The 24702-nt window shown below is 37.5% G+C and overlaps 1 protein-coding gene across 1 annotated transcript in view; it reads left to right on the forward strand.

The window, feature by feature from the left end:
- The window catches only part of RYR2 (ryanodine receptor 2), a 526329-nt gene that overhangs the window by 373421 nt on the left and 128206 nt on the right, over positions 1–24702 (forward strand). Inside the window, exons 63-66 of the mRNA XM_029919427.1 lie at positions 5079–5128; positions 15615–15675; positions 16841–17079; positions 18994–19075. Of these exons, the coding sequence (XP_029775287.1) occupies positions 5079–5128; positions 15615–15675; positions 16841–17079; positions 18994–19075 (432 nt within the window). The remainder of the gene's footprint in view (positions 1–5078; positions 5129–15614; positions 15676–16840; positions 17080–18993; positions 19076–24702) is intronic.

Here is a 24702-nt window from a genome sequence, read left to right on the forward strand (position 1 = left end):
CCAAGAGAAATGCAGTCAAAGAATATTGTACATAGTCAAAGAATTATGCAAATTCTTTTCTTTCCCCTCTCCTGTATTATGTTTTTATCTCCATTCCATTGTCATTCTTAATCTGAGAGCTTTTCACCCACCACTGAAGTAACTAATTTTCCTTTGCGGACTGTCCCTCATGGAAGAAAGTGGAAGAGCCCTGCCATTCTGTGTGAGCCTCAGTTGATGTGGTTTGGGGGCCTGAGATGCCCCCTCTTTATTAACACCTCAACAGAAGGTTTTCTCTCATTTCATCTTCAGATTTTCTCCACCTCATAGGAAGAGCACTGGCAATTTTTATTTCTCTCATTACCATTTCCAGAAGAGAAGTGGTCTAAAATTCCAACATATAAGAATGAGATGTGCACTGATAGAAGTACCTTATTTCACCCTAATTCTTGAGTACCAAACATTGGTAGATTTTAACCCCACAAAAATTCTGGGATGAAAAAATGAATAAGGTAATGATAAAGAATGGCACATGGAAAATGCTGTGCAGTAATCAACATTATGATGGGTGTGAATATGTCACATCTTAGGACAATGATTATTTAAAAAGTAGAATATCTACTTAAATAGTATGGATCAAGATTTTAAAAAAACTAAATATGTGTTGAAAAATACTTGTAGGGAAGAAACTTGGTTTTAATAGTTGTTTCCTTTGAGTAGCATAGGAGGGATTTTTTTTGTTACTAGTTTTATATATTTTTAAAGTTTTAAAGTAGAAAAAATTTTACTTTTATGATCGTAAATCTGTGTCTTAACACAAACTACATCACCATCACACTAACAGAAACTGACTACAAATTTTGTTAGACATGTTATAATGGAATCACTGACATTTTATAAACGTGATTTCTTACCACTTCAGTTAAATACTATTTCAGTGGGTAAAATAGATTTTGAAAAAAGGATAAAATACAAAGAAAAAGATTCCCACTGTCCCTGCTACTGTGAATAAGTAGTTGTGCCTTCATACACATGTTGAACACTGCAGTGGTGGTTTTCATTTGTATTTAACGGTTGTGTGTAGCAGTAGTGTGTAGGTCTAAACCTCCACGTTTAAGAATAGGTTGTCTCCATTAGATGTTTGGTTACTTCTTGGCCCTAGAACTCCTATGTTGAGAATTTACTGTGTCAAAAGTCAGTACCATCATGTCTGTGGAAAAGAGTACGGTGTGGTGTCTGCTCTCCGGGAGGGTACCTGACAGGAGCTACATATGTGGGTATAAATGTCATCCTAGTAGAAGACGGCCATGCAGTGGTGGGGGATTTAAGGACAAGGAAGACCACATTGGACAGGTATGGACAGGCTAGAGATATACAGCAGACATGATCATTCAAAACTGACTTTAAAGAATCTGTAGGTCATAGACTAAGAAGGGAAGCTATTTTCTACATGTGGATAACATACAGGGTATAGAATGTAACAATTTAGGGTAATTGTGGGTTATGTAGATTCATTATAGAATACTGGAATTGGCATCAGCTGCTGGAACAAGACATCTTCCTTTTTTCTTTTTAATTTTCATAATTAATCTTTTTTACTTAATTCTTAGCCCTTTGAAGCCATTGGGATAAAGGGCAGTCTGGCCACACAAGTGGGACTGAGGACAGTGAGCTTGCTCAGAGGCCTTGACAGCAAAGCAGGCTCTTGTGATAGACATGCCACCATTAATAGGCAGTTCTACCCACAGATCCATTTGGTATTTCTGAATGCCCGCCATGCACCGGGTGCTGTCCCAGGACTGAGGATAAACACACAGATACAGTGATGTAGTTCCTACTAAGTGCACTTACAAGTGCAGCCGAGTACCTGCATGCCTGTAACGCCAGCCAGTCACCAAGTTGTGAGGAGTGTAATGGAGACATAGGGAGTCCTGGGAGTGTGGAGAGAGGGTTGGAAGTGGGCAGTGCAGATGAGAGAAAACCACAGGACTTGGCAATGGGTCATGGGTCATATGGCAGGTCATCATGGTGCCGGAGTTTCAGTGCCAAGTGGTTGGAACAGTACTGCCGGCAGCAGCAAAGCAGAAGAAATGATGGAAGAACTGGGTGTGGGAAGAGGAGGTTCGGTTTGGTTAGGTCATTACTGAAGCATAAGTTCAGGCAGGTCGTGCAGCTGGGAATGACATATGTTGAGATTATTTGTGCCTATGTTATGCTCAAAGTTCTGGAAGCAGATGAAGGGAGAGTGGAGAGAGAAGCAAAACGTGAATTCCAAAACTTGGAGAGGCATTACATCTGAAAGGTTTTCAGAAATGAGTCTTTAACGAACACTGAGAGTGATTAATTCGAGGAGAAGGGGAAATAATATTGCTGTAAACAGAACTGAGAGTTTCCCGGATTGAAGTAGGTGATGCTGCCAAGTACCATCTCCGCTTTCCAAGGCGGAGATTGAAAGGGTATTATTTGATTTACTGATTAGCGAGCATTGAGAATTTCTAGGGAGTGTTTCTGTAGAACAGTGAGGTGAAAAGCGAAATTACAAAGCAAGGCATCAACGCCAAGAAAGTATAGGTGCATTATAAATTCTCTTTTTCCTAATTATTTTAATGTTTATTTTTGCGAGAGAGAGAGAGAGAGAGAGAGAGAGAATGAGCATGAACAAGAGAGTCGGGGAGGGACAGAAAGAGAAGGAGATACAGAATCTGAAGCAGGTTCCACGCTATGAGCTGTCAGCGCAGAGCTTGACATGGGGCTCAAGCTCACAGACCGTGAGATCATAAGCTGAGCCGAAGTCAGATGTTTGACTGACTGAGCCACCCAGATGCCCCGATGCATTATAATTTCTTAAGAATGTTTGTAATGAAGGGATATACAGAAAGGAAAAACAGTATTATGGAGAATATTTTAGAGAAACTACAGGCCAAAGCTTATAATAATAAAACCTTATAGTTAATACACAAACTCCACTCTTAAAAGTAGATACCACAGGAAGGGAAGGTTTGTCTTTGGCAAGAACCTGGTTTTCTACATATCTGGTGGCACATCGGCTATTGATTAGGAACAACCAAAGTTAAAGAGCATTGATATTATAAGAAGTAATTTTTCTCAAACAGATTCTCAGACATTCACTATAATCCAACAGAATCAGACTCAGAGTAATTCTGTTTTTCATACAGCAAAATGTCGTAGGTCTGGATGAATTGGGTTCAAGCATGATCTTAGCACTACAAATTCAACATTATCTCAGAATGTTTCATGCTGAGAGAGTCTCAGTTGGTAAGAATTAAAAGAGATCACTTAAAATAGGTTGATATACATATAGGGATCCAAAATGTGTACAACTCTGGGAAGTGACCACTCTAGAGATGGAGACGGATTCTTGTTGAATTAGCATAAGGCTCAGTGGGTTGAGAGCACCTGGAGAACGTTGCTCATTTTACTATCTTTTTTTGTTTACATTATAGCACATAGACAAATAATGCAGCTCAGGAGGCTAATAATGTCTCATTTTAAATCTAATATCTACTTGAATAGATCATTGTTTTAAAAACTTTTAGAACTACTAGGAGACGTCTCAAGACCTCATATCCACTGAGAGATTTGTCAATGCATGTTCTCTCAGAAAAGCTGTCCAATGGCCTTCGTAATTAATTTTCATTAATATGTTATTCTACATTATTACTGAAATGAGAGACGATAGGCAGAACTTACTGTTGAAAAGGTCAGTATCACAGATGTGATTCTCTGTCTCTTTTCTCCCATCCTGCCATGAGCACGTGACTCCATTTTTGTCCATGGCACAGTCCATACCCCCAATCTTGGGGACGGCGTGTCTACACACTGCTCTTTATGGGAGAGCTTTGCAAGACCGAATGGGGCAGTCAGGATCCAGCTGGGACAGTCGAGCTGGGGGTGGGTGGCGCCCTACACATGGATCATCGAGGCTAGAGCTTGCAGAAGTTCTGGCTATGCACAGCCTCTGTCTGAGAGCTCAGGAGTGTTTGGGTAGATGTGAAGACAGCATCAGTTGTAATATGGAAGGTTAGGTGTCACAGTAGAGATTTGCAGATGACCCTTGGGAGAGGCTGGAAGGTGAACCCTTTCAGCTTGGACTGGGAGTGGTGAAGGAGCACCAGATGTTAGCAAAGGCTTGTCAGGTGCTGAATCCTGAGGGATGGGTAGAAGGGAGGATAGCAGGGAAGGGAGTGAAGGGTGTTCCTGAGAAGACCTGGAAGGAGCTCACCAGACTGCAGCCTGGGGACAAACCTGGGGACAAGCCGGGACAGCAGTAGGTCTTTCCCAGGTTCTCATGTGAGACTTAGTACATATCAGTGCTGTCATGCTGAATGCAGGCCACCCTTATTCGGGATCTCCCACTGCCAATGCCCAGGAAGGACACAAAGGCCCAGGAACTTGCCCTGGAGGAGATAATAGGCTTACCTCAAGCATTAGCATGAAGAGCCTGTGAAGTCACTGCGTATATAACATTTTTCTCTGAGTTATTATCAGTTCAAATTCTGTCTCTAATTCACCATGTTCAGATTCACTGGATGCTTTGGTGTATCTGTGGAAGGGGTGTGCTCCAGGTCGGGAAGAAGGAAAGTTCAAATGATAAACATATTAAACCTTAACGTGACATTTTGTGCCCCAGGTGCCATACTTCTAATTTTAAATAATATCCACAACAACAACAAAAATTCTAGAACTTCAGTGGTACATTTGGGCAAATAAAATTTTAAGCATTTTCCTTGTGCTATTTATTTGAGTAGTCATTTTCTTGTGGGGTTCATATAGATTGCTTTTATATTAATTAGCTTTGCTTTCAATTTTTTTTTTGGTTTCTTATAATATGTGCTTTTTTAACCATGTTTGTTAAAGATATGCACTCAAAGATTCTTTCTTTAATACCTTTACTCCACATTCTGCTCAGAAAATTGATTCTTTCTGCGTGACATCATGTTGCTTTTTTCCTGCTCATATATAAGCTGTTTATTTTTCTTTTTTTCTTCTTTGTTTTAAATTTTATTTTAATTTCTCCCTGTCTTTTCTACCTTCCCTCCCCCTTTCCCCTTTCTCTTTTGGTTTTCTTTTGTCTTCAGCCTATTCTGCAAACTTGGAGTTCTTGTCAGGCATAGGATTTCACTATTTGGTAAGGAGACCTTTGCAACAAATACTAGCATGGCCAGCACTTGGTTTTCTTTGCCAGTTCTGCACTGTGTTGTGTGCTGCTATGTTGCATGAAAGCATGTTTGTATGGCTGCATGCATGGTCGTCCTAGGCAAAGATAAGGTCCTCGAAGTTGTCTATAAGTCACATTATCTATGGTACATTGAAGACTGTAACTTTCTTATGCTCATCCAAAGCACATTTGAAAATCAAAAGGTTTTATTATGAAATAGAAAATGAATGGACATGGTGGCTTCCGCCACATTTTACTTTGGAGGGTAAAGCAGAACAGGGCCCTTGAATTCATTTGTTTCTGATAGATTAAAGAATGAGCTGTCATAAATCAAAAAAAATTTAACTGCACTTCTTTTTTTGTTTAATGCTCTTGACTACAGATTTGCATGTTGACTGCATTCCAGACATTGGAGCTTCATGGTAGAGGCAGTGAGGCAGGACCTCACTTGGCAAAAGTGACTTTTCTAGCTTCACTCACCCCATAGTTAGCTTTTGTTTGTGTCTGAGAATTCACGTAACTGAAGTCCACACACCCGGGCACCTGCTTTTGGATAGCCATGCAGGGCAGTCACCCACTTTCCACAGATTCTCCTTGTGGTGGGCTTTAGGACTCCATAGCAGCTGGTAGAATTTGTGTTTTCATTTCCTGTATCTGCTTTTGTAAACCACAAAAGCAATTTTTAGCTTTGTGCGCTGTAGGTTTTGAGACAGTGTTGGCGTAATTTCACTAATGAAGTAGTGTCCTGATACAGGTGTAAGTTCAATTCCATTCACAGGAAATGCTAAGGATTAAGTTTCTGTACAAGACACAGTGAATAAACTGAAGAATAGATATGTGTGTGTATATATATTTACACACACAAATTACTTTTTTAAGTTCTTTAAAACAGTATATTTTTTGAGAAATGATAGTCTCTGTATGTAATTCCTTAAAGCTTTGTTTGGTTTCTGATATAGATCCAATATTTGGTAGTCTTAAATTTAGTAATTAAAAGTTGTATTTCATTTATTTTTTAAATATTATTTATTTACTTATTTTGAGAGAAAGAGAGAGAGAGAGAGAGAGAGAGAATCTCAGGCAGGCTCCACACTGTCAGCGCAGAGCCCGACATGGGGCTCGAACTCAGGAACTGTGAGATAATGACCCAAGCTGATACCAAGGGTCAGAACTGGACCAACCAAACCTCCCACGTACCCCTGAATTTCATTTAAATTGCCTGAGGTTTTGCATTAATTTGTCACTTGTGCCACATCAATGGGCAAATTCTATTCAAAATAGTTTCTAGTTGACTGATTTTTGTTTGACTTTTCCTCGACATAGAAAATTTTCTGTGAACATTGTCCAGACAGAATTGTTGGGGACTCTTCAGCTTTCTCATAATAACAGTGGATTCAAGTATCCTCCATATGTCTTCAGAGAGTTCTTTCTTGTTTATCACTTTGATGGGGGACCCTTTTCTCAAGGGCAGTGTTTGCATTCTTACTGATGAGCACGATAATAGTCCCATCGTGCTATTTCTAAGTCCTTACTTACTGTAAATTCTTGGTTCCTTGTGTTATATTTCACTATAATTTCCTTTAAAATTTTTTTAGATAATCCATATATGGAGCAAAGTACACAAATCTTGAGGATAGCTTGATTATATAGTTTGTTGAAATTTTCCATCCATGCATACACATCCATATGCTCAGATCAAGACATAGAACATTTCCAACACCCCAGAAACCTGCCTTGTACCATTTCCCAGTTGATAAACTTCTGCAAAGGTACTACATGTAGACTTCCTTTAATGTGGATAAATTATTGCCCATTCTTTAATCTCCTATTTTTGTTAAGGGGCCAGTATTGAAGATAAATGCATTAATGAAACTTGTCCTACCTCTCCAGGGAGACAAACCAGACGTTAACATTCATACCATCCATGATGCTGATACTCTATTTAGGCATTGTATTTTAAATCCTTTAGTCTTTAAATACTATTATTTTTATTTTTAACAGGAATTTACTGGAGAGCTACTTTACCTCAAAAGCATACTTGTATGTCTTCTTTATATATATATTATTCTAGCATCTCTTATTTTCACTGTTTCAAATTTGCTTTGGCGTTTGCCTAACAGTAATATGAAATTCAAGAGGACTTCATTAATCAAAAATTTTCTAATACAGACTTGTCAAATTATTGGAATCTTTAAGTCTTATCCATGTCACCTTTACATGTGTCAGTTATAACCTGACTTTAACCACTAATAGGATGTCCTGGAAAAATAATGGGCTTCAAATTGGAAAACCTAGATGTGAGTGCTTTATTTGTAACTAGACCAGCTGAATGATTTGGATGAGGGACTTGACTTCTCTGAACCTTTGTTTTTGTTTTTCTTTTTCTCCATTTTTAAACTGCATTAAAATAACTACTAATCTTAGAGATCAAGTGCACATCAAATATAAGATAATGAATTTTCAAGGATTACATAAATGCAGTCTTAACGGCTTTCAAACCTAAGGGATTCCTAGGGAAATCTAGGGGACTTGGCTCTTTAAAGTACCTGCACAATGAAGCCTTTATAATTTACCCATTTCTAGAGATTTGGTATACCAACTGTTTATTTTTGATGTATCAGTTCTGCCATTGTGGATTTCCCTAAAGAGAGAGACCTAGAGATATATATGTGTGTATACACACACACACACACACACACACACACACACACACACACACACACAATGGTCCTTTATAGTCATATCACCTCTGAATTTTTCCCTTCTCCCTTCCTTTATATGATATCATTTTTTCCATATTCTGGTGGACAATACGCTGATGATCAAAATGGTTTTCTTGTAGTTACTTAGTTCACGAACTGTTTATGACTTAAGCTAAGGAGAAATTAAGACAGTTAAAAGTTGAAGTTAACAAAGAAATACCTCGGCCATGTGTCTTAGGAACAACTAGCAGAGGTAAAGATATAGAAAGACACACATTAACCTTCTACATGCAGGAAGGTGGGATTGGAGACACAAGGAGAATATTCATGTAAACTAAGAGACAAAATACTTGTCTCTGTGGTGGTGAGTGTGGTGAGTTCAGGATCTTATGAGTGAGGGAGTATTTATTCCAAGCTGGGTGCTAAATTACATTGTTGTTATACTTCCAGACTTCATCTATAGTTGAAAGACTTTTCTGATTAATTGAAGATTCCCCAAATTTGGACTTCTGTGTTTGTGTGTATCTTTTATCTACTTTAAAATGTGTTCTATATATTGAGGCACACTATTTTAAGAATTAAAGAGGTCATCAGTACAGAACTGTTTTTATGCTTCATATATTCTTTTTGAGGCATTAAACCATTTCATTTTATATTTGAAAACTTAAGTTTTTTAAAAGAGGGAACAGGCCCTATTCCCCACAGAACAGTAGTTCTGATGTATCCATTTAAATACTTTATGGAAAAAAACAGTGAAGAAATTAGGATCTTCATTATGTATATAGTCTTCCTGTTTAAATTCTGAAATGTTCGCCAGTGACTGTAAGTTAGTTGGTGCACTCTTGTATTTAAGAAAATTGGTTAGGATATGGATGGGATCCAGGCAAGTTGAGAAGTGATGGGGGGCCCATTTGCCATTTTCAAGGACCCATTGCCAACTAATGAAGTATTGCTTTTTAATCCCACCATTTTCATCCATTTTTGCTAAGTGGAAATTCTAATTATGGATGCCAAGCATGTTAGAAAACACATAAACCCTCCTATTACAGCCTGTGTTAAGCCTGTCAGTCAGTTGGAGAGAAAGCATAACCTGTAACTAAGCCTCCAACAGGGAAAACTGTGGTGCTACAGGTGTATGCAAATCAGGACTTTATAAGGGCTTTATATTTATATGTGAAATAAATAATGATAAAATGCAATCTAATGCCTTAATGGCATTCATTTGAAGAATTCATTCAATAAACATTTCGTTTTTATTTTCATTAAAAATTTTTTTAATGTTTTATTTATTTTTGGGAGAGCGAGACAGACAGACAGACAGAATGATCAGGGGAGGGAAACACAGAATCCGCAGCAGACTCCAGGCTCTGACAGCTCAGAGCCCAATGCAAGGTTCAAACTCATGAACCACGAGATTATGACCTGAGCCGAAATTGGATGGTTAACCGACTGAGCCCCCCAGGCACCCCATCAATAAACATTTTTTGTGCACTGCTCAGTAGGAGGCACAGTTTTAGGCTGTGAGGGCAGGAAAATGAAGATTTTTCCACTTCTCCACTGCCACCACCTGAGTGAGGCCAGTCCAGGCATCTGTCACCTGCCCTTGCAAAACAAACTGACCATACTCTCTGAATGCCCTCTTGCTCTTCCAAACCGTGCTCCACAGCAGTCGAATCTTCCCACAATCCAGTCTCTCCTGTCACACTCCTGCAGGTTCAGTGGCTTCCCTTTTCTTGAGAAGATTTCTGAATCTGGCCACAGTAGTGTTTCATAGCCTATCCCCTAACTACCCCTCCATCCTCCTTCCCTGCCATGTTCTGACTCGCTCTCTATGCTTCAGCTTAAGTGGCCTTCTCTCCTTCTTGAAAGTGTCACATCCCTTTCTGCACAGGGTCTTTGCACCTGCTGTAACTGCCTATGAGAATGGTGTTCCCAGACATAAGTCTCCTCTCTAGTCCTTCACACTCCGTGAGGAAACTGCTCACCCTTCAGATTTCAACCCAAATATTACCTACTGTGTCAGGAAAACCTTCCCCAATCTCCCTGATTTTAGTGCCTCCCCCTACTCTTACAGCCTTCTCTTTGTTCTAGTATCTTCATCTATCTCAACGATGATGTCACCAGATTCACATCTCTGTCTGGCACAAACCTCCTGGTTCACTGAGGGCTTATTGTTGTATCCAAAGTCTGGCATATAGTAGGTATTTTATCAATATCAGGCGACTGAAGGAATGAACCCACTTGGTCTTGCCTTCAGGAAGCCCACATTCCAAAAGAGAAGAGCAGACACTTAGAACAATGAGATAAGGACTCTTGATTTGGAATTTTCTTACATTCAGAATAACTGAAATTTTCCTTTTTTGGCCTATGACATTATTAAGAAAATTCTAGTATCCAATTATCCCATAATTCATGAGAATCACATATCTTTTTTATTTCTTAAGCTGTCCAAGAAACCACTTAGGGCACTTACACTGAAGAGGAAGTAATGCATAATTAATAACTCTTCAAACAAGATCATTAAACCCAGCCAACCATGATCCTTTCACCTAGAGGAACTATTGGAGAAGGCACAAAATAATTATCATTCAGTGGCCTTTTCTACTTTCCCATTTTCTGATAAATGTTAATGTATTAGTGAGATAGCAGATTGTCCAGAGAGCTGGAGAGTTTCCAAATCTGATGGCAGAGACATTTCTAGGAATGCTTGGAGTCAAGCAAACATTCCAAAATTGAGCACAGTACTCCAAAATTTCTTCGGGTTTGTTCTCAGTGACCCTAAAACCCAGTGTAGCACATTATTAATTTGACTCCAGTATTAGACATAGGGTTATTTAAGAGGATAATTATTGTCACATATTTAAATGAAGTAGTAGTTCTTGTTAAAATGTTGGGTTCCCCGCCCCCCAGGTGGGGATGCCTGATTTAAACTGCTGTGAATCTTAATGTTTGTAGAGTCTTGATAGTAGAGTGATATAGTGGATTCTATCAGTCAGTATCTCTCCCTGATTAACAAATTAATTGGTGAAATATACGTTGACCCTTCTGTTACCTCCCCATCCCCAAAACCCATTCAAGCATTTAAAATGAGTACTGCCATTTTGTATCGGGATATTTAGAAAATTAGTGCATGTACGTATTATCCCTAAGAAGGTTCAGATTGTTGCTGTGTTTAATGGGATACATAATAAAAGGAAAATCACTTAAAGCACTCAGGATCTCTAAGGATAGCGCATATCTGAAAACTGAACATTTCATTATGCTGGGAATTTAATAATTCAGTTATGCACAATGTACTACTTTTGCTGATTATTGTCATCACTTAAGTATCGTTAATGTATTTCCCTTAAGTAACACTTCTGTTGTTTGATAACAGTATACATAAAAAAGGCAAAAGTTTTCTGGTTTTAACTTGTTTTATATGCTATGTAAAAAGTAATGTATTGCTTGTAAAGAAATAGGTGAGAAACAACAGAAATGAAAATAGTATTAGGAAATAATAGAGTGATTCAGATATTTCTTTCCTTTGCACATACCACTTTGAGAGAATGTCCTTACTTTGGGGTAAATAAATAGAATATATAATTATCTAAAATATATTTTCAGTTTAACTGAAACTTTTCACTAGGTTAAAGTTTTAATAATTTTATTCTGTTCAGTGTCACAGACCTCAGAAATAATAAAAGCATGGCTCTTTTCAGTCACTGTTAATCCTCTCATAATTTTGAGAGAAATACATACCTCTAGCATAATTTTATTTCACATTATTAATGAGGAATCTACCAAGATTAATCATTTCTTCAAAGAAGAGAACACAGTGAGATATTGTATCAAGAGCCATGCAAGACAAGTGAGGAAGAAGAATATAAATTAGAAAGTCTGTCACTGTTTCCCCAGCAGAGACAAAGCCAATAATGCTTGAAACATCAGTTTACAAAACACAACCAGGACATTGCACGTCAGCCCTTGGATAATACTGAAAACTCCTGAATTACAGGAACTTTATATTAAAAACCACAAAACAAGTTGAGATTAAGATACAAAAAGAATATTTTGACTCTAACATGTTTAACTTTGTTGTTTTTATTTAGAGAATAGTCATATTTTGTGAGTTGGTACAATCATTTTATTGTTTAAAAAAATTTTTAACATTTATTTATTTTTGAGAGACAGAGCATGAGTGGGGGAGGGGCAGAGAGAGAGGGAGACACAGAATCTGAAGCAGGCTCCAGGCTCTGAGCTGGCAGCACATAGCCAGACACGGGGCTTGAACTCATGGACCACAAGATCATGACCTGAGCCGAAGTTGGAGTCCTAGCTGACTGAACCACCCAGGTGCCCCGGTACAATCATTTTAAAAACCGGATGCTTGCTGCTTCTTGCTATCAGATTCAGGTATAGGTTTTGATTTTAATTATGTACCTTTCCTGCTTACGCACTGATGCAAACACACAACCTGAGGGACAAATAGGCAATCCACAGGTGTTGTCATAGTGTTGATCAGATATGTTCAAAGGCAAGAGAAGTGGTTTGGACCTTGAAAGAGCATACGTTGAAAAGTATCAAACTTTTGATTTTATTCTAGTCCAATTAGTGAAGCAATTACATGTAGTTAAATACATGAAAATACACTTGTCGTTTTAAAAATTTATCGTCTTACTCCACTTTTACTAGCCTTTCTAGCTCTTACCAATAGCATGATTGACATTTCTGGCAATGGTGATCCAGAGAGCCTTCAGAAGAGTTCAGAAGCCTTCTTATTTTATCTAAAGCTCTTGCTACATGCTTTATGTCTTCAAGGCTAACCATAAGCTAGGCTTCTACCCCTGCTGATAGAACTGATGCTTTTGCTTAGTCTACACAACAAAATGTTGAAGATTCTATTTGTACTTTTTCTACATGCCTTAGGGTCCTTCCCGCACCATATTTTTTTAACAAGGAGATGTTTCCATTCAAAGTTACACTGAATCTAATATGGAGCATACCAAAGTGTGACAATTTCCAGAGCTTATGTTTGGTTACTATATAATCCAGAAGTCTCGCATGCACCCTGTGCCTTTTCATCTGACCCAAAGGACTTGTCTGGCTACTGGTACTATTTTCTACTCTTCACAGCCCACAAGATTGAACGGCATGCCTATTGTTTGCCAGACTATCGTAGAGGCTGGCCTGCATGCAAACAGAAATCCCGCCCCACGAGTTCACATGAATGGAGGCTTACAGTTCTGAGCCGTTCCGTTGGAAAAGGCCCAGAGTATAAACACTGGTCATCCATATGAGGAGACAGCACACTGGCAGGAAAAGGGAAAAAGAGCTGAGTTTTAGGACAAAGAGTGAGGGCTCCTGGCTTCGGGCTAAATAATACCTACACGAGAGTCTCACACGTTGCCTTGCATCCCATCTTCCTGCTGGGCCTTCTCTTTCTCATTCTCTATGCTGTCTCCTCCTTATCTTCCACACTTCCAAACATTGGAGGCCTTGAGGCCTTTTTTTCTTCTGTATTTATGCACATGCCAGTGAATTTCATTCAGGCCCATGAGTTTTTAAGTATCTGTATGCTTATGGTGCCCAAATGTATAGCTCCAACTCAGATCTGTTCTCTGCACTGCAGATTTGTGTATCAACGGCCTGTTCTGTATCTCTACCTGACATTAACAGGTTCATCACGCTGAACCCCCTGAAAGCAGAGCACGCTGCTTCGACCTCCCTCATTCCGCTCCTGTCTTGTGCTCTCTCCACACCAGTACATCTTAACCACCATTCACCCAAGTGCTCATACAAGAGCTCACCTAACTTTGGAGTTCTCCCTGATTCCTTTCCATCTCATTTCACATTCAGTCCATAAACAAAGGCTTAAAATAAATTCTTAACTTCTTTACTGCTGATACCCTAATGCAAATTCACTGTCATTGACTGTAGCAGCTTCCTAACAGACTTGCACTCTTGCCCTTCCTGAGTTTCACACATTGTGAATTTCATCCTTTTAAAATAGAAATCAGAACCCATCCTGATCAAAACCTAAGAATGTCTTCTATTGCACCTGAAAAGAAAAATATAAACAAAGTTCTTGCTCTAATGGCAAAACCTGGCCACTCCCCTCCTCTCTACCTCATACCCACCTTCTTTCCCTTGAATCTTGATCACACATCAGGCACCTACACTGCCTTGTGTGGAACACCAGCTTCATTTTCTGCCTCAGAGCCTTTGCACGTACTGCGCCATCTGCCTGGGCCCTTCTCCCAGATACAGGCATGATTTGTTCATTCAAATCTCTGCTCAATTTGCCACTTTCTTAGAGCCTTGTGACCGCTTACCCCATTACTGCATCTAGTTGTTCTAATCCCTATTCCTGATATGTATATATATAATTAATAGATATAAGGTTATATAATTAATGTATATAAATATAATAATACATTTTGACTGTAGCCTAATATTAGGTTCATATTGATTTTTTTCCTTAATATTTTATTATCTGTGTCCCCCATTAAAATGCAAGTACCATGAGACCTCTGTTTTACTTATCACTGGAAGTTTGAGAATGCCTAGCATTGGACATGTATTTATTGAGTGTGTGACTATTTAATGAACAATACTTGAATGGGCTGCAGTGAAAGTCCTAGGACCACCACTAATCAATAGAGAGGGACATAACAAATTCAGCCTTTCCTCTGGTTTTGTCTTCATTGTTACCAGAAATTCTGAGAATCAAAGCACAGGATGAAGGGAACATTTTACTAAAGAACTCAGAGTCTACCAATGAATACCCTTTTTTTTCCTTATGTGTATCCTATCACTAAATTGTCTTATCCAGATTGTAAGGCAGTTGTTAATTTTCATGTATATTATGATTTTTTTTGCAGAAAGACTATAACAAAGAATATAACATACTCAAATATTATTAAAAATGTACATTCAGACCTCAGAACCCAGGACATGACTATATATATTATAAATAGGGAAGTATGAAACAAGGAAGCAATAATGGCAAGCTGTATTGTGAGTGGTCATATTACTTTGTAACCTTAGATTCATCATTTTATTTATTTTCTGTTATATATCTTCATCACAAAGTAAAATGGATACAGCAATTCATAATTCATATTTCTGTACTTTCTGATAAAATATACCAATTGAAATGGGTGAATGTCATCTTTCAAGAAAAGCCATCCCCATTTCAAATATCTCAGAAGAGTAGGATTTAACTTCTTCAGCTTCTTATGCTTATTTACATGATAGTTTGGTGGCTCTTTTTCCCAAAGGCCAGAAACATTTAGGCGAAATAATTTGTCCTAATGCAGTTGAATGTAATAAGAAAGCAGAGACGCTTGGGTATTTGCAAAGGAATTAGATTTATCTATGGGACTTTTAGCCCACCTCCTTTCATAAAGGATATGAGCTGATTTAAAAGTTGGTAACACAGTTGGACTTAGAAGAAAGATGAGCCAGTATGGGGAGGTGGATATATTTGAAGAATTTCGTTAAAACACTCCAGCCTGGCACAGTGCTTTGAATGCTTCTTGAGTATGTCAGCTATTTGATGAAACATGCTTTATCGCTTTTCTACTTACATTTGCATAACCACTTTTGAGCAGAAAAACTGCATGATTTTAAACTTGATTATCAAACAAATCTTGTTAATTGAGTTATTATCAAGTTGTACCATTGACTAATTTTTGGTACACAGATATTACTAGAAAAGATCACTGAGAAATCCTCTGGGCAATTTATACAGTATTTTGTTTCCTCTTTAGGAAATGATGCCACATCAATTGTCAACTGTCTTCATATTTTGGGTCAGACTTTGGATGCAAGGTAAATGGATACGTTTTTGTCTAAATGAGGGCAGTGATGCTACAAAAGAATACTAAGACACACCTTGTCTCTTTGGAATTGTAGTAAACACTTGTGGGTGAAAACACATTTTGTAAATTACTAATAAATGGCATTCTATTATTTTTATGATCGTATATAAATTGTTATTTAAATTTCAAGCAATTTCCATAGCAGCTAGGTACTTAACTGAGGGTTGAATTGGGAATGTGTCTGTGGCTTGTACGCTCCAGCCTCAGAGGTCTTAGTAGCTTCTGATGTGGTAACTTGTGTTCCATTTAGCTTTATAGGGATCTGTTTTATTCTTATTTTACAGAGGAGTAAAGTGACGCTTAAGATTTCATAGTAAGTGTGAGAGGAGACCAGTTTTCAAGTCTATACTTTCTTCTCTGCCCCCCTAGCAAGAGGACTGAAAATTCAACAGGTTGCCATCTAAATACCAAATCATTGGATCTCGCAGGGTTAATTCAGCCTTTAAGCCACATTTATTATCCAGGATAAATCTAAATAAAAATTCCTATATGTCTCCTATGGAGAATATTCCCTGATGCTCTCAGATTCTTTATTTTTGCATTTAAATTTTTACTTGAGGTGTTTTGTATAATAAATCAAAAAAGTAGATGGTATCATATCCCTTAATTTTGTACCACAAATAGTGGCATTAGAGGGTCATTTCTGTACAAAGTTCAGTCTTTAAAGGCTCATTTAGCTGATAGCTACACTTAACTCCTAAAACGTCATCAATTCATCATTTGATGAATTGGGGTAGATGGGATTCAATGTTTCTTTTTCAACCATTGCTCCAAGAAAACATTTCATTAGTATAGGATGTGGGATTAACTGGCTCAAGACCTGTGTTTTGCTCATTATAAAACAAATACTCTCAAAATTGGTAGAAAATACAGAGCATGAGCACTGCTTTTTGATCTGGGTCCTCATTAAGTTGACTATGAAGACATTTGGGAAAGGTTATGCATTCACAGAGCAATAAATTACTGTAAGTATATTGAAAAAGTTTATTGAAAGCGAATTGAAGTAGTTGACTGAGTGAAAGTAATGGATACATAAACATAAAGTAGAAGCAGGTTTTATTTGTATTCCACTTGCTCCTTTTGCAAGGTCTGTGTTCTTCCTTCTCTAATACTAGGACTGTCATGAAGACTGGCCTGGAGAGTGTTAAAAGTGCACTCAGAGCTTTTCTGGACAATGCTGCCGAGGACCTGGAGAAGACGATGGAGAATCTTAAGCAAGGCCAGTTCACCCACACCCGAAACCAACCCAGAGGTGTTACTCAGATTATCAATTATACCACGGTGGCCCTGTTGCCGATGCTGTCTTCATTATTTGAGCATATTGGCCAGCATCAGTTCGGAGAAGATCTAATATGTATGTGAATCTATTATGTAGAGTTTCATTACCTAATAGTGCGATGAGAAATTGTGAAAGTCCCATCTGTTTACCCAAGCACTACTAATCTATTGACATTCACGTTGTTCTTTTTCCATAACATTTGGTTGACATTTGACTTACAGAAACCATTCTTAGAGAGATAGAATCATATGCATTCACAGAAGAGACCAGAAAGGCAGTGGTGGTGGGCATCACTTCCACCTTGTTGAAGGGCAGTCTCCAAATTGTACTCCTGCTCTCTTTCCATGGAATTTTTCTAATGCAGTTTGACCATGGGATCTGCAACATTAAGTATTTTCCTGTTACATCCGAGTCCGTGCACATTGTACCACAGGCTGCCATTCTGACAAATAGGCAAACTACTGAGACAAGGTCTGTGTCCAAATAATTGACCTACTATGGTGGCTCACATATTTTGTCTTTGTAGGTTTCAGTCTATTTTTATGGATTTAATCAGCTGTTTTTGCCTAGAATTCCGTTATTATTAATAATATATACTGAATGCTCAAAATAGGGTGAAAAAAACAGCAATAGTGACCTGTCCCAATTTCCTACCCTCCTGCTGATATAACTGTGAGAGATATAAGCCCGTGTTAAACAGTCCAGTGGGTATTGACTGCTGACACACGTACTCAGACTCTCAGCGTTGGAGGTCTCCCAGTGAAGTATGGCTGCGTGTGAGATTGCCGCATTACTCAGTGGGTAACACAAGCGCTACTTGCAAAACATGTCCTTGAACCATTGTAGGAACATTGCAGTGCAGTGTGGACATGCAAGCAGGTCTGAAGGACAAGGACGATTTCTCCATTCATGCCATGGTACTTTATCCAGGACATGGTAGAAGAGTTGGAATTATAAATCCAATGTTCTTAGATTTTTTTTTTTTGCCTTTTAAACTTGACTTCTTGGATCACAGATCATCTATAAGGTTTTATTTTTGGGTTTCACTAAGGGATTGGCTTATTGATGCCTTGAATGTCAGGTCAGAAATAACTAACTCACTGTCTCCAGCATTCTCATTATTGTTCACTTAGGTGTTAAAATAAAAGATATAGTCTTTAAAAGATTTTTTAACATTTATATGTTTTTGAGAGAGAGAGAGAGAAAGAGAGAGAGAGAGACAGAGCATGAAAAGGGGAAGGGCAGAGAGAGAGGGAGACACAGAATCTGAGGCAGGCTCAAGGCTCCGGGCTGTCAGCACAAGCCTGATGCGGGGCTCAAACTCACGAACCATGAGATCATGACCTGAGCTGAAGTCAGATGCTTAACCAACGGAGCCAGCCAGGTGCCCCAAGACATAGTCTTTATATACCTTCAAACCAAGAAACAGAATCTATGTGTCCTTCCCAAATATTCTTGTGCTTAATTGTAATCTTGAAGAAATCCTTTTTTCTTCCATCTATAGAAAAATTATTTTAAAAACGTTCCTGAGAATGTTCTGAATAATCATAGTCCATTCCATAGAATGATTTCAGCTCCTTAAAGAAAAGAATTTTGATTCAGAAATAATTTTCTATTCATTTTATGTATCTATTTGTTCTAATTTTGCTGTTTAAATTTTTTTGATGTTTATTTTTTTTTGAGAGAAAGAGAGACAGACAGGCAGAACATGAATGGAGGAGGGTCAAAGAGAAGGAGACACACAGACTCTCCAGGCTCCAAGCTGTCAGCACTGAGCCTGACCCGGGGCTCAAACTCCTGAACTGCAAGATCATGACCTGAACTGAAGTTGGACATTTAACTGAACAAATCAGGCCCCCCTAATTGTGATTTTTTCTTAATGTTAAGATATAAGTATGCCCTCAGTATGGAATTTTGGTTTCATCCTAAAATTTCTTAAGGTGGTGTATAAATAACAAGTGTTTTTGTTCTGTTTTTGTTTTTCCTCAGTGGAAGATGTACAAGTGTCATGTTACAGAATTCTAACTAGCTTATATGCTTTGGGAACCAGCAAAAGCATTTATGTGGAAAGGTAAGATTTTAAAACTAACTTTGCATCAATATCTGTTTCAAGCGTTACAACCATTTATTTCAAGTCTTTGCTTTATCATTTTTTCCTTAGTTACAATATAAACAACCAGATTAGCATAATGAATTCCTTGGGAGTAATTGAACAATCTTTAAGCTAAATTTGAATTGGTATAATAAATGTCAATCAAGTTATGTTAAAAAAATAAGTAAAGCAATAATGCTAAAGACCATATTCAATGTAAAGATTAAACAGAGCATTTATGAGTCTTAAGAATGTATCTGCTAGAAGAGTTTCTCATATATATCTGAAAAGCAAAATAAGCATCAATATAGGCAGTCATTAAATCCAGCTTTATTTTTTATGTTCTCACAATCAAGATGAAGAGATCTTCAGCTGATGTGGACAGGTCAAGTTAAGGTGTCCTCACTGAATTTAAAATATGAGATTGCTGACAACTTTAGTAAAAGATGTCTGTGAAAAAGAGAAGAAAAAGAGGGCAGTTTTTTAAAAGGCTAGACTAAATAAAATTTGGAGAGAAGACTGATGAAATAAATCATTGAAAGGATAATTCTAATGGAATAATATTGAAAAGTTGTAAATTCTCCCCCAGTTTATCTATTACAATACAATTTAAAGTAGAATTTTGTTTTGTGGGGACACCTGGGTGGCTCAGTGGGTTAAGAATCCTACTTTGGCGGCTCAGATCATGATCTGGTGATTCCCGAGTTCAAGCCCCGCATCGGAGTCTGCTGACGGCTCAGAGCCTGGAGCCTGCTTCAGATTCTGTGTCTCCTTCTCTCTTTACCCCTCCTCCACTCATGCTCACTTGCTCGCTCGCTCTCTCTCTCTCTCTCTCTCTCTCTCTCAAAAATAAACATTAAAATAAAAAAATAAAATGAACAATAAAAAAACTTAAAGAAATTTTCTAATGAAATTTGACACATTAATTTGAAAGTTTATTTGAAAGAATAACTCACGAGACTAGCCAATAAAATTTTGAGAAAGGAAAAAGTAATGGAAGGGAGCTCGCTCATTTGGCCTACTGAACATTAAGACTTATAAAGTATCAATAATTAGGGGTGTCTGTTGGGTTAGTGAAGCGTCTGACTCTTGGTTATGATCTCAGTGCTCATGAGATTGAACTGACAGGCCAGAACCTGTGTGGATTTCTCTCTCTGCTCCTCTCTCTGCTCTCTGCTCCTCTCTCTCTGCTCCTCCCCTGCTCATGCTGTCTCTCTCTCTTAAAATAAATATATTTTTTAAAATAATAAAAAAGTAAAGCATCAGTAATTAAAATAGCATGGCAACTACACAGAGTTAGAACAATTAACCCATATAAAAGGATAGGTAAGTTCACTCTGAATATTTTTTACCTTTTTTTTTCTTTAAAAAGAGAGTTGGGAAGAGAGAGGGAAGCAAAACCTGAGAGACTATTGAATACTGAAAAGGAAACAGAACCAAGGGCTGAAGGAGGAGGTGGTAGTAATGGAGGAGGGCACTTGTGGGGAAGAGCACTGGGTGCTATATGGAAACCATTTTGACAATAAACTATTTAAAAAATTTTTTTTAATTAAAAAAATATTTTATTATGTTTGTTTATTTATTTTGAGAAAGAAAGAAACCGAGCACACGAGCAGGGGAGGGGTAGAGAGACAGGGAGAGAGGGGGATCCCGAGCAGGCTATGTGGCGGCAGCACAGAGACTGACGTGGAGCTCAAAGCCTCGGACCATGAGATCCTAACCTGAGCCACAGTCAGGAGCTGGACGCTTCATGGACTGAGCCACCCAGGAGCCCCTACCTGCATATCCAGTTAATCTCTATTCACATGATTGTAATGGCTTCAAATATTTTATACTGAGGAAGTTTTATTATTGGTTGACATGACACTTTATTTTTGAATTGTAGGGTGTTTTATTCATTTCCATAAGTAATGCTAAATCTGTGTTCATAGTTTTCTGCGTATATTTATTCTTATTTATTTTAGTAATAGTCTCAGAGTTTAGAAGTATAAAGAATAGGCAAACATGAAAGAATTATGATACACATCTTACTGTCTTTCCAGAGACTTGATTCAGGTGAAACTATCAAGTTTTATAAGAAAATCCTTATTTCCTCATATTTTCCTCACTTCTGATTATTCTTCTTCTTACTATTTAAAAATACAACAGTTAAAGATGGGGTCCCATTTTTATTTTCAAAGGCAGGTCCCTAACTCCCACGTCCTAGCCATTGTTTTGTGTTTACTTTGCCATTTTAAAAAATTTTATGAATTGCCTTTCATATCTATTGTCCATTTTCTATTAATGTGTCATTTTACTGATTAGTAATGGATTTTATTTATTAAAACCATTTTATTTATAGCAACTATTAATGTCTTGCCTGTTCTTTTTCCCCTCTTTGTGACTTGTAGCATTTTATAGTGCTTTATATAACTTTATAGTGCTTATATATAAAACTATGTAAAGATAAATCTTGGGACCTGGCTTTTTTACATATATATATAATCTGTCAATTATTTCATGTGTGTTTATTCCTCTTAGTTTAATATTTTTAGAAAAGTTTTACTACACTCAGTAAGAGCTAGAAGTTAAGATATTTACTCTCTGGGGCACCTGGGAGGCTCAGTTGTTTGAGTGTCAACTTCTTCTCAGGTCATCATCTCACAGTTCGTGGGTTCGAGCCCCATGTCCGGTTCTGTACTGACAGCTCAGAGCCTGGAGCCTGCTTTGGATTTTGTGTCTCCCTCTCTGCCCCTTCCACTTGTGCTTTCTCTCTCTCTCCCTCTCAAAATAAACAAACATCTTAGGTTTTTATTCTTCTAGTTGTTTAATTTATAATCCTTTACTCATTCAGTAAAAACTTATTAAACACCGGGTTCTGTGATACAACAGTAGGCAAATAGATCCCTACTCTCAAAGAGCTTATACCTAATGGGGAAACAAAAACCAAAACAAAGTGAAGAATGCAATATTGGCAGCTTATTGTGTGTGAATAAGGACAGAGTAAAGAGAATGACATGGGGTATTCCGAAATGTATGTTTTAGAACATGATTTGTGAAACTCAGAATTCTCCTCCCTTCAGCAGAAAGCTGGTAATAGATAAGTCAAGTATAAACAGGTCTGTGTCTTGTGGCTTCATTTTTCTCCGTGAAGTATGCCTCAGCTGAGTGAGTGTTGAGAAACAAAATGTAAGAAGTTTGAGGCGCCTGGGTGGCTCAATCAGTTAAGACTTCGACTTCAGCTCAGGTCATGATCTCACAGTTCCTGCGTTCAAGCCTCGCATCAGGGGCTCTGTGCTGACAGCTCAGAGCCTGGGGCCTGCTTCCAGTTCTGTGTCTCCCTCTTTCTCTGCCCCTCCACTGCTCATGCTCTGTCTCTCTCCCTTTCTTTCAAAAATAAAGAAATAAACATTAAAAACAATTAAAAAGAAATGTAAGAAGTTTGAGGAAAGTAAGAATGTCTCAAACAATCATCTCTGGCGTAAGAAAGGAATTTACTAGAAATGAATCTGAGTTTCATGTTTCTCTTTAGTGTTACATAGAATTCAAATTAAATGTTTAAAACCATCCACCATGTAGAAAGCATTTATCTTTAAGTGACATGTGGTTGACATACAACGTTACATTAGTTTCAGGTGCACAGCTTAGCGACTGGACAGTTCCCTAAATTATGCTGTGCTCACCACCCTAAGCATAATTACCATCTGTCACAACACAACATTGTTGCGATATTATTGACTGTATTCCCTATGCTGCGCTTTTAATCTCAGTGATTTATTTTATATCTAGAAGTTTGTTCCTCTTGATCTCCTTTACCTATCTCATCCATCCCCCAACCTCCTCCCCAAGGAATGATTTACTAAATATTTCTTTGATCCACTGATTTAAAATAAGACCTTCATCCTATACTGAGGCGATATATTTACCAGGTTATATTTCTACAATCTCTATTTTATTTTGTTATTTGACTTTTTAAGTGATTAGATCAGTACCACGTAGCCTGAACTGTTAGTAGTTTGTGGCACATTTAGCATCTGGTAATCCAAACTCCCTCATAACCTCACAGTATTCTCATTGTTACTCTTCCTATGTCTGGTTTCTCCTTGGTAAACTTTGTGATCCTTTTGTTAGGTTCTATAAAAAGACATATTTTTCTTACTTTTCTTGCAATTATAAAGTCATTTGAGGAGAGTATAAAAATAAAAATTGGAAGATGAATAAAAGATATTTTGGAAAAAATGAGAGTGTCATGGTACTAAGAAAATGTAGATGTCTTAATAAACATCATATAAAAAACCTACTATTTCCAAAATACAAATAATCACAGTTGGTCTGAGAATTACTAATTGAATCAAAATCTTAAACTATTAAATAATTCACATGCATTATTAATGAAATAAAAGGACTTGTACAGGCAGATGGAAGGGAATGCATTATTTAGGGTCATATGTGCAACACTTTAGGTTATTAAATTCCTGAATAGGTATATGCTCATTATTTTTAAACTTTGAACAACTATCATATGCCAGAAATTTTGTAATTCTGCATTCCTCTTTTGAGGTAAGGAAAGCAAAACATAGGAAAAGTGAGTAATCTTCCTACAGTGACACAAGTATTAGGAATAAGTTTGGGGCTCAGGTCTGTCTGAATCAAGGCCTGTGCCCTATAGAATCTATTTCCTCGGTGTCCTAAATCATTTATAGTAATAAAATGTTATTCCGTGTTTGAATTAAACTCTGCGTTATTCAGTGTCATTCTGTGAAGAGATATTTTCTCCTAGCTGACTAAATATCTAGTCATTTTTAATTAAAATATTAGACTATCAGGCATTGTTAATTTTATGTACTCATATATTTTTCCATTAATAAATTTAAAGCTACCTAAGAGAATTGCATAATCTTTTCTTAATTAGATAGACTTTATGGACTTTTTAGGTAAAATATTTATGTAAAATTTCAGAAGGTCATACTATGCTGAAATAACTGTCATATTGTTCTATATTTAATCAACAATGTGCCAGTGAATTCTTGGATTACGTAGATAATTGAGGGAGAGAAAGAATTTATGTCAGTGTCTGGGGGAGCCGTGGGTCATGAGCTGCCCTGAATCAACTGATCCCAGAAGATTCCTTAAACCTCTTCCTTCCCTTAAAAATGATACATCAGTTTTAAGTGTTTTTAATAACTTTTGGCCCAGATTATGTCTTAATATTTCATACCTACCTTGAAATAATTATACATAGTAAATTTTCAGGAAAGTGTATTAGTGAATTGGTATCGCTACTTTATTTTTTTTAATGTTTATCAATGCATTTATTCACCTAGCAAGAACTCTTCCTCTGTAGTGCACTGTGTTTTTAAAAAGTTGTAAAGAAAGAAAGCAAAGCAAAAGAAATGTCCAGGCTTGTGGAGGGATTTGACAGGATTTTTCTTGTTATTTTGGTCTGTAATATTGTCATTTCTTTTTTTGTGTGTTTTATTTATTTTTTTAATCTTCTAAACTTTTTCATTTATATTTGAGAGAGAGAGAGAACGAGCACACACAAGCAGTGGGGAGGGACATAGAGAATGAGACAGAGAATCAGAAGCAGGCTCCAGGCTCCGAGCTGTCAGCACAGAGCCCGATGC

This window comes from Suricata suricatta, chromosome 2 (assembly GCF_006229205.1).
Source record: "Suricata suricatta isolate VVHF042 chromosome 2, meerkat_22Aug2017_6uvM2_HiC, whole genome shotgun sequence".
NCBI lineage: Eukaryota > Metazoa > Chordata > Mammalia > Carnivora > Herpestidae > Suricata > Suricata suricatta.